The sequence below is a fragment of the Phacochoerus africanus genome, chromosome 8 (genome assembly GCF_016906955.1).
Source record: "Phacochoerus africanus isolate WHEZ1 chromosome 8, ROS_Pafr_v1, whole genome shotgun sequence".
Taxonomy (NCBI): Eukaryota; Metazoa; Chordata; class Mammalia; order Artiodactyla; family Suidae; genus Phacochoerus; species Phacochoerus africanus.
The window spans coordinates 27,601,055-27,614,367 of record NC_062551.1 but is presented as its reverse complement, the minus strand read 5'-3'; the positions used below and the strand labels follow the sequence as shown (position 1 = coordinate 27,614,367).

The following is a 13,313-nucleotide window of genomic DNA, read 5'->3' as shown; positions in this document are numbered from 1 at the left end:
GGGTACATAAACGTCACCACAACCATGTGTCCAGTGCTGGAACCCCCAGGGACCTGCTGAAGGTATGGCATCCAGATGGGACAACAACAGGGCAGGCCATTCTTCCCCCAAACCAGTGGGCCCTCCACGGCCAATCACCTCATAGCATGCTCATTCATATGGCATTTAAAGGCCCCCAACACCCCAGGACTGAGTCCCCGTTGCCCTGTGGTTCCCTTTCCTATTGTACTCACATTTTTAGATATAAACGTGGGACCCCCATTTCCCCTCACCTTGTGGGATTAAGCTTCCTCAGGCCCTCCTCTATCTCCTGCCTGTCCCTGCCATAACCACTGGCCCCTCACAGGACTTACCTCAAAGATCATCCGCTGAAGACCAAAGCAGAAGGTGGAGCCAAATGGATTGGTGTTGTTTGGGGAGGAGGACCTGAGGCCAGGGAAGCCAGAATTAGAGAGGGAGACAGAGGCCAAGGCCAGGTGGGACATCCAGTCCCTTTGGGATGGGGGCTATTAGCCAGTAGTCCCTCATGGCTATGAGTGCCTACTTCACACACAGGCCTTTGAGGTCCCAAGCAGAGTGACTGATCTCATTCAAGCTCTGGATCCTATGTAGTCCAGTTGGCACAGAAAGTTATTACGCAACTGGACTGGAGTGGTGCAAAGTCAGGAGGGAGAGGGAGCCTCAGACAGCATGGCAACCGGGTACTAGGCTGTGAACTACAGCAGGCATAGCCATTTTGATGGGGGAAAAAAGAGCCCAGGACAGCTAGTCAAAACTGCCTCCCTTTCTGAATAGAGGTGAAAAGGTCCCCATACCTGGAGGTAGGTGGGGGTGGGGGGTGGGAGGTTAGCTGTCCCCATGGGGCAGCCTCTCTGGTGTAAGTAAACATGCAGAACAGTTGGCCCAGTCCTAACACGCAGGAAGCATGTTGGTGGCAAGACCAGAAATTTCTGTCATATTTAAGCCACATCTACTGCTAGGCTTCCCTAGGCCTTCTAGGCTATGAAGATCTAGATGGGGTGGTCAGAGGCAGCAACTTTTCACTCACCTGTGCAGGACAACAGGCTTCTCCACAGGGTGGCCTAGGAGCTCCTGGATGTTGTCCCACTGTAAGAGGGGTGGGAGTGGCAGGGGATTAGCAGGGATCCAACCGCACTTGGAATCAATGGCTGGTCCAAAGGACGAGGGGATCCAGACTGCTGACAGGCTCATGCCAACCTCATTTTCAGACTGTGTTAGGTGGGAAAATAGGAGCTTACCTTACTGTAGGTTGTGCATGTTTCTGTCTGACCATCTGTGTTTTCTGAAAGAGAACACAGGGTGGCTGGTAGTTGGCCCGGCCTGGATTTAGTTCAGACACCTGCTCAGATAGATGGCTGAGCCCACCTGTAACCTCAGCCCTAGCCATCCTATGACTGGGATTGAAGTTGGGAAATGAGCAATCCCACAGTCACAGGATAAGACCTTGAAGGCCTCCAAGAGACTACAGATCAAGAACAATGTGGCCCCCAAAACAGAGAGACCAACCCAGAGTTGCTGAGGCTACAGGCAGAAGCAGATGGGCAAAGACGCCACAAACCCAACCACTCTCTCTGCTTGGATCGCCATCTCTTCTCACGGTGCGAGACTGACTCTAAAACCTTTCCTTTAACAAACTTGACTGGTATCCATGAGGATGCAGGTTCAATCCCTGGCCTCAATCAGTGGGTTGGGGATCCGGCAATGCCCTGAGCTATGGTGTAGGTTGCAGAAGCGGCTCAGATCCTGCATTGCTGTGGTTGTGGTGTAGGCCGGCAGCTGTAGCTCCTATTTGACCCCAAGCCTGGGAACTTCCGTGTGCTGTAGGTGTGGGCCTAAAAAGACCAAAAACAAACAAACAAATAAATACAATTTTAAAAACCCACCTTTTCCTTACCCTGAGGACACTGAGGACTCACCTCTCTTTATGGTTAGTGGGATCTTGAACTCACAGCGGTGATAACTAGAGAGAGAAGGCAGATAGGTAAAGGCTGGCCTCCCCTGGGAGGACTGATCACCCCCACATTGCAACCCTGCACCCCAGGAAAAACAGAATCAAGCACACTTGCCCAAAGCCCCAGCTCTGGGACCAACACAGTGTTCACTGAGAGAGGCCGGACTTGGGCAGTTGAGTCAAATAGAAAAGTGCATAGCTTCAGGGTCTGATGACCCTATCACCCTGGCTAAGAGGCTAAGTTTTCTGAACCCATCTTCCTATTTGTAAAATGGGTGTAAATGGAGAGATAGAAGGTCATGGGACACTATACCAGGAACAGAGCGAACACTCAGGAAATGTTCACTTTCCATGAAACAGCAAACATCCAAAGTGATGAACTCTCTTGCCTGGAGGGGCAGGAAGAGGTATACTCACATATTAAAATTATAATGTCCAGGGTAATTGGTGTGTAGGACAAACTTCTTCACTTTGTGTGTATTCGCATCAAAGAGGATGTCCTGGGATAGAAAAGAAGGATGCCCAAGTGGGGAAGGTTACTGAGGCAGGGCAGGGGCTTTTTGAGGGCATGTCCAACTTGGAGACACCTACTCCACAATGGGGATGCCCATGCTTTCTCCCAAATAACAGTCCAGGGAACAGCGGAGGCCGCATGTGACAGGATGATGACACACATCCAACCAGGCTTCCCCATTCCAAACCGTGTACCAGTGGGACCAACAGGTACAAAGTGCTACAGCTCCCACTGCTTGAGGACACGATCAGGGAGATCTTTCTGGACAAAAGGTGCCTGATTAAAAACCTAACCAAGCATAGATTTTTGGCTTAAAGGCTACCGAGAAGATTCAGGGGCCCCCTGACTCTCAAGGGGCTCAAGGTACCTGGCTATCCTGAATGCCTTGACTTGCCGACCCTTTCGGCTTCCATAGGCCCTCTCTGTGGGAGTCAGCAACCCCCAGAACTGAAGTTCCAGCTTCTAGCCAGGACTCAGATCTGGATATGACATAGCCTATTGAACACTTCCTCACACCCCACCACACCCTTCTTAGCTTTGTCTCCTGCCAGCTGGTCACGTCTGTGACTCCAGGGTTACCCCTGACTCCACTCCTCCACTGATAGCTGCAACATGTCTTGGAGTTCCCGCGGTGGTGCAGTGGAAACGAATCTGACTAGGAACCATGAGGTTGCGGGTTTGATCCCTGGCCTCGCTCTGTTAAGGATCAGGTGTTGCCAGAAGCTGTGATGTAGGTCATAGATGCAGCTTGGATCCTGTGTCGCTGTGGCTGTGGTGTAGGCCGGCAGCTGTAGCTCCAACTAGACCCCTAGCCTGGGAACCTCCGTATGCCACGAGTGTTACCCTAAAAAGCATTAAAAAAAAAAAAAAAAAAAAGGTATAACATGTCCTATTAGGGCTGGTCCATTCACTCCATCTTTCCTAATGCTCATCATCAAGTTGGTCCTTGAACTCAAAGAGGTCTAGCTTATAATGTTGCCATCCCCTCCTGCCATCATCCTAACCTCAAGATTTTATGATCCCAGTGCCACTCCCCCACTACTCCTGGTGCCTCTTTAGTCTTTTCCACATTGGCAGACCCAGTCCCCCTCCTTCATTCCTCTCTGAAGTAGATTCTTTCTTTTCTGCTTCAGGACCTCAGGTCCTAGAAAGCTGAAAGGTCTGAAGACCCAAGATCCAGGCCAGCCCTGACCTCTGAGATGTATTCCGCTGGTGCATGTTCACACAGTCATTTCTCTCACACGCATCACAACTACCAGCTGGACTGTCAGCACTGATGGTGGCCACAGCTCCATTCAGCACATTAGGTACAGAGGCATCGGGCTGCAGCAATGCATTGTGCGTGATCCCCTAAAAATAGGTAAGCACACGCCCAGTCTTTAAGGCCTTTTCGTATCCTTGTTTTGTGGCTGAAGAAGAGATTCCTATATTTTACAAAACAGCAGTTCCCAAAACTTAACTTGAATGATTCTGTCGCCTCTACTTGTGGGACATGTCTCTCTCAGAAGAGAAGTCAAGATATACTCGGGAACTCGTGTATTGTTTCTCAGCAATTTTGGTGACCAGAAAGGCCTACTTTGGGGTACCAATGCCAATGCAAGATGGCACTGGTAAAGGCAGCTGGAGTAGGTTATAGCTGTGTGTGGACACACAGGTGTGCCCAGGTGCACTGTTCACCCCCACAGAAATGGAATGCTCTCTAAGCAATCACAACTTACCACTCCAAGAGTGAAGTAGTTAAAAAAGTAGTCATTGCACTTGGATGGAACTTGCTTATGAGGAGAAGGAGAATGAATCTTCATCTGTTGGGGAAAAAAATTACCATGAATTAAAATCCAACTCCTGAATACAATTCTTAGATTAAATGAATCTACACACTGTGTTTCTTGTATAACATTAATCTGTGGGGTAAGCAAGAGTGTGGGAATCCCATATGCTGGTGCCAAACAACCCAGCTGGCTTTGGGTGACTACAGACTGGGCCCTGGTCCCCAAGGAAAGGCAGAACCATTTGACCAACAAGGCTCAGAAAAGAGCTGTTAATTTACTTCTCCATCAACATTAATAGACCAGGTTCTATGGGAAAATAGCAAATATTTTATATTTACTCAATTATTAAGTTAATGCAAATTTTAAAAAATAGTGAGAACACCTATTCATTTTACAAACACATTTCTCCTACCTTGTCTTCTGACTTGTAGAACACTTTGTGTGGAGAGCCAAGCATGCTAAGAACATCTTGGCAGGAATCACCAAAATACACTGAGCGTTCAAATACCCGCATCTTGGCATCTGCTAATAGGCCAGGTCCACAACCTGCAGGGAACAAGGTAGGAATGGTCCCAATCAGGGCCTGCTAGCCCTCAGCCCAGGGTCCTAGGAGCCCCAGCGAGACCAGTGGTTGCATGTTGCATCATCAGGTCCACCTAGGGGCAAGACTGCATGCAAGCAGAAATAAGGTCACAAGGACTTGAGATGCTACAAAAGATCACTATCTACTCAAAATAATGTCAGAGACTCATTCAATACCATAAAAATAACATGAAACTCTGGAAATGACACTCAGTGGCTCACCAAATATTTACCATGGGGTTGGACACTTTGCTAGATGCTCAGTTAACAATGGTGAGCAAAACAGGTGCAGTCTCTGCCCACGCTGGAGCTTATGGCGTAAAAATTCCAATCAGACCATAACACAACTGTGGTAAAATAAACAGGAGCACAGATGCTACTGAAGTGTATAAAAGGGTGCTATTATTATCTCTAGCCACTTTCCAGGTCCCGACAAGATACAAGGATTGATGTTAAGAAGTACTTCTCAGGGAGCTCCCGTTGTGCCTCAGCAGTAATGAATCGGACTTGAATCCATGAGGACTCGGGTTCAATCCCTGGCCTTACTCAGTGGGTTGAGAATCTGGCGTTGCCATTAGCCGTGCTGTAGGTCACAGACATGGCTCGGATCAGGCGTTTCTGTGGCTGTGGCATAGGCCGGCAGCTGTAGCTCCAATTCGACCCCTAGCTTCCATATTGCTGTGGGTGCAGCCCTAAAAAGACAAAAACAAACAAAAACAACAACAACAAAAAGAAGTACTTCTCAATGGTAACCCCCAACTAGAGACCGGACCTGAAGATAACTCTATAAAAGAGCCAAAAGCAAAGCACCCATTAACTTAATTACTCCCTAATTCCACAAACACCAGACCTACTAACACACAAAAGGATCAGACCACAGCCGCAGTTGTGACCAAAGCCACAGGTGGGACAATGCAGAATCCATAACCCATTGTTCCAGGCCGGGGATTGAACCTACGCCCCAGCACTCCTAAGATACCACATATCCTGTTGTGCCACAGTGAGACCTCTGGGAAGAATCCTTAAATCCCAACTTTGGGAGCTCCTGTTGTGGCTCAGCTGTAACAAACCTGACTAGTATCCATGAGGATGCAGATTTGATTCCTGACCTTGCTCAGTGGGTTAAGGATCCCATATTGCCGTGAGCTTAGGTATGGGTCGCAGATCTGGCATTGCTGTGAGCTGTGGTGTAGGCCAGCAGCTGCAGCTCTGATTTGATTGCTAGCCTGGGAGCTTCCATATGCCTCGGGTGTGGCCCTAAAAAGACAAAAAAAAAAAAAAAACCTAAAAAAACCAACCCTGACTTTGTCTAATACATTTCAGAAATGTTTCCAGTTAAACACATATACATAGAAGTGCTTGTGGAATAGCAAGAGACACACCAACAGTAAAAATTCCCCCATTCTGTGGATAGGAAGACAAAAGTGTTTTGCCCAAAATAAAAAAAGAAGCCAAGAATCTGAGGATTGCGATTCCTGGTACTGTGAACCACCACCATCACCTTCCTCTGTACACGGCTTTACAGCCAACAAAGCTCTTTCTTGTATAACAATCCATTTGCTACATATAGAAGATTTCAGGGATTCAAAATCTGAATTTTGAAGTTCTAAGTTCTCCAACTAACCCAAGATTCTTTCGTCACAGCATACATAAACTGAGTGGCAGAGTAAAAACTGTTTAACCAGGTCCTGGGAAAAAGCAGAGTTCACATTTAACCTGTTCAGAAATCCTGCAGCTCAAGCAAGCCTGGGTGACCTATGGAACCCACCAAATGTCCTGCCAAGCTGGACTGTGCAGGAGGTCCCTTGTGGCACAGCGGGGTAAGGATCTAGGAACTGTCACTGCAGATGTGGCATAGGTTCAATCCCTGACTCCAGAAGTTTCCGCATGTATTGGGTACAGCCAACCCCCCCCCCCAAACCAAAAAAAAACCCTATGTGCCCAAAGTCTCCAGATACTAAATACTTGTGAATGGATCAGATAGGGTTACAGGGGGGCACCCTTCACAGGTGAGTCTCCTCTCTTGTCTCACTCCACCTGAAGCCTCCTCAGGTAAATCACCCTTAGTTTTAGGAGACTATTTTAGTTTCTGATTCCTTGGAGTGAATCCTATAAAATCTGGTGGGGAAAGACAGCTGAATGGACTTTTCCTGTAAAACATCACTGTAGCCACACTCTGTAGGATAAAGATGTGAGAAATGGGTTGGCTGGGACAAGCTACCCTTCTGCTTGCCGAAGCAAACTCTCAATGAGTACTGGGTTGGACAACAACTCAGTATTTTCCCCACTGACTTTACAGGTAGTGAGACTGCTAGGAGTGTCCTATATAGAGTGGCGGTCAGAACTGGCTGAGACCTCCACTCTCAAAAGGCTCCTCCTACTGTCACCTGGGATAATCACAACATCCCTAACTACCCTGTTGTTTCAAGCAGCAATACTCCTGAGAAGACAGACCTAAATCACTTGACCTGGCTGCTATATGTCAATTCTCTTAAAAAACCATAGCTCAAGGGCAACAGTCCTTTAAGTACCTGGTGTTCTGCCATGGCTAGAAAACATTTTAAAAAATTTCTAACCTGGAGGCTCTCAACTTATTGAACTGTTCAGGGGATTGAGTTCAGAGTTTACATACCAGATTCCTAACAGTTGAGAACTGATGTCCCAGACAGTGATGCAAGACCCCAGCTTATGAACAAAGACTGGCTAGACTATGAGCTCCATGAAGGCACAGCCCCTTTGTGGTACTCACAGTCCCCAGGCCATTTTTATGAAGGCACACGCCACACCAGAGGATCTTTGTACCACTAAGCATAAACCAAGGTCCAAAGGAGCTGAGTTTGTCCAAGCACAAGAAAATCACAGGATGAGGCATGGATCTTGGAGATACAAGCTACTGAAGGCAGCAAATCTTTTTTTGGGGGGGGGCTGTGGCCATGGCATGTGGAAGATTCTGGGTCAGGGATGGAACCCATGCCACAATAGCCATCGTAGCCACTGTAGTGACAATACCAGATCCTTAACCTGTTGTGCAACAAGGGAACTCCAGCAACTATTTTTGTTCACAGCCAGCAAAACCTAGCAGGGCATGGCCAAACCACAATTTTCTCTTTCCAGTCCAATCTAAGAAATGGGCACAAAGGGTGGGAAATGGGAGAAAAGACAATACCATAGCCCTAGCTCCAGTACCTGGGAACCACACAGTTACCTCAGTACACAGAAGGCTTATTATGCACATGCTGAGGGAAGCAGTTTTACTGTGTAAGATTTGCTCAATATAAGACTATGTCTTTCTTATCCCTTCACAAATTTAAATGAAACCTTTAACCATAAACATCAGCATGATTTGTCTTCTACCAACTATCCCTAACCACATAGGATTTTAGACTATCTCAATAAGGATATAACAGAGAATCCACCACCCCAAAGCCAGTAACTGACCTGCAGCAAGTAGGCGAAGTCGTAAACCTGAGGGTCCAGTTCCATCTCGAAGGACATCTACACTCTCGGCATACACATTGCCCAGGAAACAGCTCAGAGGCATCACAGGAGCCCTAGGTGCAGGCATAGAGTGAGCAGAGGCTTCACCCTCCCTCCCAGGGAGCTCATGGCTTTAGCATGAAGTTCGTGCTTCCCCACACATACTTGGTATCCTGTAGGCTATTTCCACTGTATATGTACATTCGTTTCACAGTTGCTCCGTGGGGTATCTGGAGAGAAGCCAGACCATGGGCAAAATTGGGCTGCAAACATAAGACAAATATTTCACTAAAAGCACACTGGGGCTCAGGCTCTGGCATTTCCCCAAAAACTCATGGTCTTTAAGAACTGGTCAGGCCAAAGCACACAGTCCAAACTACCTCCAAGTAAAGTTCTTTTTTTTTTTTTAAATTTTTAAAAATTTTCTTATTTTTATTTATCTTTTTTTTCCCCTTTTTCGGGCCACACCTGAAGCATATGGAAGTTCCCAGCTAGGGGTTGAATAGGAGCTGCAGCTGCTGGCCTACACCACAGCCACAGCAACACCAGATTCAAGCTGCATCTGTAACCTACGCTGCAGCTTCCAGCAACACTGGATCCTTAACCCATTGAGTGAGGCCAGGGATCAAACCTGCATCCTCATGGACACTGTGTCAAGTTCTTAACCTGCTGAGCCACAATGGGAATGCCAATCTTTTTTTTTTTTTTTTTTTTTAAATGGCTGCACCGCAGCATATGGAGTTTCCAGGCCAGGGACTGACTCTGAGCCACTGCAATCGGATCCTTAACCCACTGCGCCACAGCAGGAACTCCCATGCAATTTCATCTTTAATTATTTCATAACTGTAAGGATGCTGATACCTAAGGATAAAATCTCTCAAATTATAAGGCCATTAAGAAAAACTGGGGTATTTGGAGTTTTAAAGCACATGACATGGGAGTTCCATTATGGCTCAGCGTTAAGGAACCCAATTAGTATTCATGAGGACATGGGTTCAATCCCTGGCCTTGGTCAGTGGGTTAAGGATTGGTGTTGCTGTGAGCTGTGGTGTAGGTCGCAGACGAGGATTGGATCCTGAGTTGCTGTGGCTGTGGTGTAGGCTGGCAGATGAAGCTCTGATTTGACCCCTAGCCTGGGAGCTTCCATATGCCACAAGTGAGGTCTTAAAAACAAAAACAAACAAACAAACAAAAAAGCACACGACATGGATATACCTCTGAAAAGTGGGGTCAAGCTCACATTTTAGTTGGAAGCACCCTCTTTCTGGGAATGCCAGCTTTGGCTTTGTTCTGTCAACTTCACCCACTCCATCCCCTTGGCCCCTGAAGACCTCAGAATGAGGAAACCAAAGAAAGGGTATCTATCCAGCGTCCTCCAATGGCACAGTCTGCCGACCTTTATCACCTGGGCACTAAGCAACAATATCAAGCAAAGAGAAGAGCTAACCTCATACTTGGGAGCCTCAATCCATGAGTCTAGCTGAAAAGAGAAAGACAGTCCTCTGAAGTTGAGATGGAAGAGCTGCTCAGCAGAGTTGTACACTGTGGGAGTGAGAAGAAAATGACATGGATGAGTGGCATCAGAAGTTGCAAACACAAACCAGTCTGGCAGGAAGTAATGACTAGCAATACCTTCCTTGCGTCTCCTTTCTGAATTGACCTACTAGGCAGAAAACAAGGGGCAGGTGCTTTCCTTCACAAGGACCAACCCCCACATCCTAGAGAAACGTGGCTTTGGGGGCTTGGGCTGGCACCATTTGCCAGGTTTATTAATGTGGGCTGCTACAGATGACCAGAGGAATCAGACAGATTTGGCTTACCTCCAGGATGGGTTGCACCAAAAGACTGGTCAATCTGCTCAATGGTGGGAGCTATGGCTTGAGAATTGAAATGCACACCACTGAAAAACAAAGATACTTTTTAACACCAGGCTATGCACGATGGGCTCACTCACAGATCACTGGAGATGGTGGCTGGAAGACTTACTCTTAAAACACAGGTAGGTAAGCCTACAATTATACCAAAATAAAAGTTTAGCTATAGGATTTTCTTTTTTTTTCTTTTTTCTTTTTGTCTTTTTGCCATTTCTTGGGCCGCTCCCGCGGCATATGGAGGTTCCCAGGCTAGGGGTCGAATCAGAGCTGTACTCGCCGGCCTACGCCAGAGCCACAGCAACGTGGGATCTGAGCTGTGTCTGCAACGAACACCACAGCTCACGGCAACGCCGGATCCTCAACCCACTGAGCAAGGTCAGGGATCGAACCCACAACCTCATGGTTCCTAGTCGGATTCATTAACCACTGAGCCACGTCGGGAACTCCAGCTATAGGATTTTCTTTCTTTCTTTTTTTTTTTTGCTTTTTAGGGCCATCCCTGGGGCATGTGGAGGTTCCCAGGCTAGGGGTCTAATCAGGGCTACAGCTGCCAGCCTACACCACAGCCACAGCAATGCCAGATCCAACCTACACCATAGCTCAAGGCAACGCCGGACCTTTAACCCACTGAGCGAGGCCAGCGAAGGAACCCGTGACCTCATGGTCCCTAGTTGGATTCATTTCTGCTGCACCATGATGGGAACTCCTAGCTATAGGATTTTTAAATAAGGGACAATTAATGAGGTCAGAAATAGTCAACTCTCCCAAGGATGATACAGAGAATTAGTCCCCTAGGTCCTCCTAAGAGGATCGTGGCCACCAGGCCCAGTTCAGAAGGAAATATATCTGGCTTCAGCCCCATGGCATTTGGACTTGGATCAAGAGTGGTCACAGAAATACACAGTGTGGGGAGTTCCCACAGTGGCACAGTAGGTTAAGAATCTGACCGTAGTGGCTTGGGTCACTGAAGAAACACAGGTTTAATCCCTGTCCCGGTGCAAGTCGGTTAAGAATCCAGCATTGCCATAGCTGTGGTGTAAGTCACAGCTGCAGCGTGGATTCAGTCCCTGGCCTGGGAACTTCCATATGCTGCAGGTGTGGTCATTAAAAAACAAAACTAAACAGTGAACAGTATTAAGGTGGTTTCCCAGGATGTCAACTAGTAGTTTAGCTACACCTTCTTAAAAAGGGATCAATGTCTTAAAAGAAGGGTAGAGGCAAGCAAGGCAGCTTGTCTTCCTAACAGGCAGAAGAGCCAGCACTCATGGACTTGGCGAACAGGTATGCAGATGGGAAGGAATGGATCCCAATCAAAGGAAAAACATCTAGGAAGGAGGTGGGCTTGGGAGCAAAGAGAGGCATATGATTTCAGATGATGAGCTCAAAGATAAGTCATTTTTAACTTTAAGGATATGGTTGATTATTATTATTATTATTATTTTGCTTCTTAGGGCGGCACTAGCAGCATATGGTGGTTTCCAGGCTAGGGGTCGAACTGGAACTAGAGCTGCTGGCCTAAGCCACAGCCACAGCAACAGGGGATCCGAGCTGCCTCTGCGACCTGTACTACAGCTCACTGCAACGCAGGATCCTTTACCCACTGAGTGAGACCAGGGATCGAACCCACAACCTCATGGTTTCTAGTTGGATTCCTTTCTACTATGCCACAACAGGAACTCGTTAAGGATAATGTCTAAAGGTTAAGTATAATTTTTTAAATATAATTTATAGAACACTTGTTTTTAACCAAGCACTGTGCCATGTGCTTTACCAGCATTATCTCATGTAATCTTCCTAACCCAGCAACCACATTATTGGTTTTATTTCTCTGATGAGAAAACAAGCTCACAGAAATTAAGTGATTTTTCCAATTTCAGAGAGTAATAAAATGAAGCCATTACTCAAAGCCAGGGCAGCCTGATTCTAGACCCCTTGCTCTTACCCACCACTGACTCTTAAGAGGGTAAAGAGAAGCCAGACCTTACCACGTATGAAGGCCCCAACAAGAATATGTGGGGTCAGTGCTATTACACATTTGCTTTATCCACTTCTCTGTCAGCAAACACTGCTTGAATCAGCCCAGGAACTGATCCCTTTCATACCCTCGAAAAGGGAAGTCTGTTAAGGAAGCTTACTGCATGGAATATTCTAGGTGCCAGCACAGCACCTAACCATAATGGGGGCTCAAATATTTGCACACCAGTCAATTCCTATCATTCTAAAAAGCAGATTCTGGCCCCCCAGTAGTGATCTTTTTGGCATTCTCTTTAGCATAGGCTTTGGAGTCTGATCTATTTGGTTTATTCTACCTCTGGGAGTCATGAAAACACAAGCTGTCAAAAGAGGCTATGAAGGGAAGGGTACTTATGACCCAGGAGAGAGTCACAGACCTCTGAGCTGAGGTCCTGCTTTATTCTGGGATTAAATAAATGACATTTACGTGAAGTGTTTCACACACGGTGTGTTAATGAGATTTCCCTTTCTTCCTCAGGAAACTGGATAGGTTTCAAGGCTGCCTGAGGAAATCATGACACCAGGCTATAATCCCAGAGCTGTTGTAGATGGGAATCCTTTACTAACTTAACGTGGGTAGGAGATAAAGCTCATGTGTATCAAGCCTATGACATATACCATGAGAAAACTTACCAATATTTTAACTTTACTTTAGTCAAGTCATATACTTCAATCACCTAAAAACAAAAACAAAAAAACAAAATGTTTAAGAGTTGTTAAAGCTCTATAGTTGAGGGAGTTCCCTTCATGGCTCAGTGGTTAATGAAACTGACTAGGATCCATGAGGACTCGGGTTCAATCCCTGGCCTCACTCAGTGGGATGAGGATCTGGCGTTGCCATGAGCTCTGGTCTAGGTCACAGACGTGGCTCAGATCCCGAGTTGCTGTGGCTGTGGTATAGGCCAGTAGCTCCGATTCGACCTCTAGCCTGGGGACTTCCATATGCCTTGGGTGTGGCCAAAAAAAAAGAAAAAAAGCTCGTAGTTGAAAAAGATTACTTTTTGTTCTCAATTTTTTTTCTTTTCTTTTAGGGCCACACTTGTGGTATATGGAAGTATCCAGGCTAGGGGGGTCAATTAGAGCTGCAGCTGCTGGCCTACAGTCACAGGAAT

The 13,313-nt window shown here is 46.8% G+C and overlaps 1 protein-coding gene across 1 annotated transcript in view; it reads right to left on the bottom strand.

Moving 5' to 3' along the window:
* The window catches only part of PHAF1 (phagosome assembly factor 1), a 33,464-nt gene that overhangs the window by 1,086 nt on the left and 19,065 nt on the right, over positions 1–13,313 (bottom strand). The window contains exons 4-15 of the mRNA XM_047790811.1: positions 12,835–12,878; positions 10,135–10,214; positions 9,762–9,856; positions 8,480–8,577; positions 8,276–8,388; positions 4,668–4,801; positions 4,205–4,288; positions 2,390–2,472; positions 1,938–1,981; positions 1,260–1,303; positions 1,049–1,107; positions 354–426 (exon numbers count right to left, since the gene is read on the bottom strand). Coding sequence (XP_047646767.1) covers positions 354–426; positions 1,049–1,107; positions 1,260–1,303; positions 1,938–1,981; positions 2,390–2,472; positions 4,205–4,288; positions 4,668–4,801; positions 8,276–8,388; positions 8,480–8,577; positions 9,762–9,856; positions 10,135–10,214; positions 12,835–12,878 — 951 coding nt within the window. The remainder of the gene's footprint in view (positions 1–353; positions 427–1,048; positions 1,108–1,259; positions 1,304–1,937; positions 1,982–2,389; positions 2,473–4,204; positions 4,289–4,667; positions 4,802–8,275; positions 8,389–8,479; positions 8,578–9,761; positions 9,857–10,134; positions 10,215–12,834; positions 12,879–13,313) is intronic.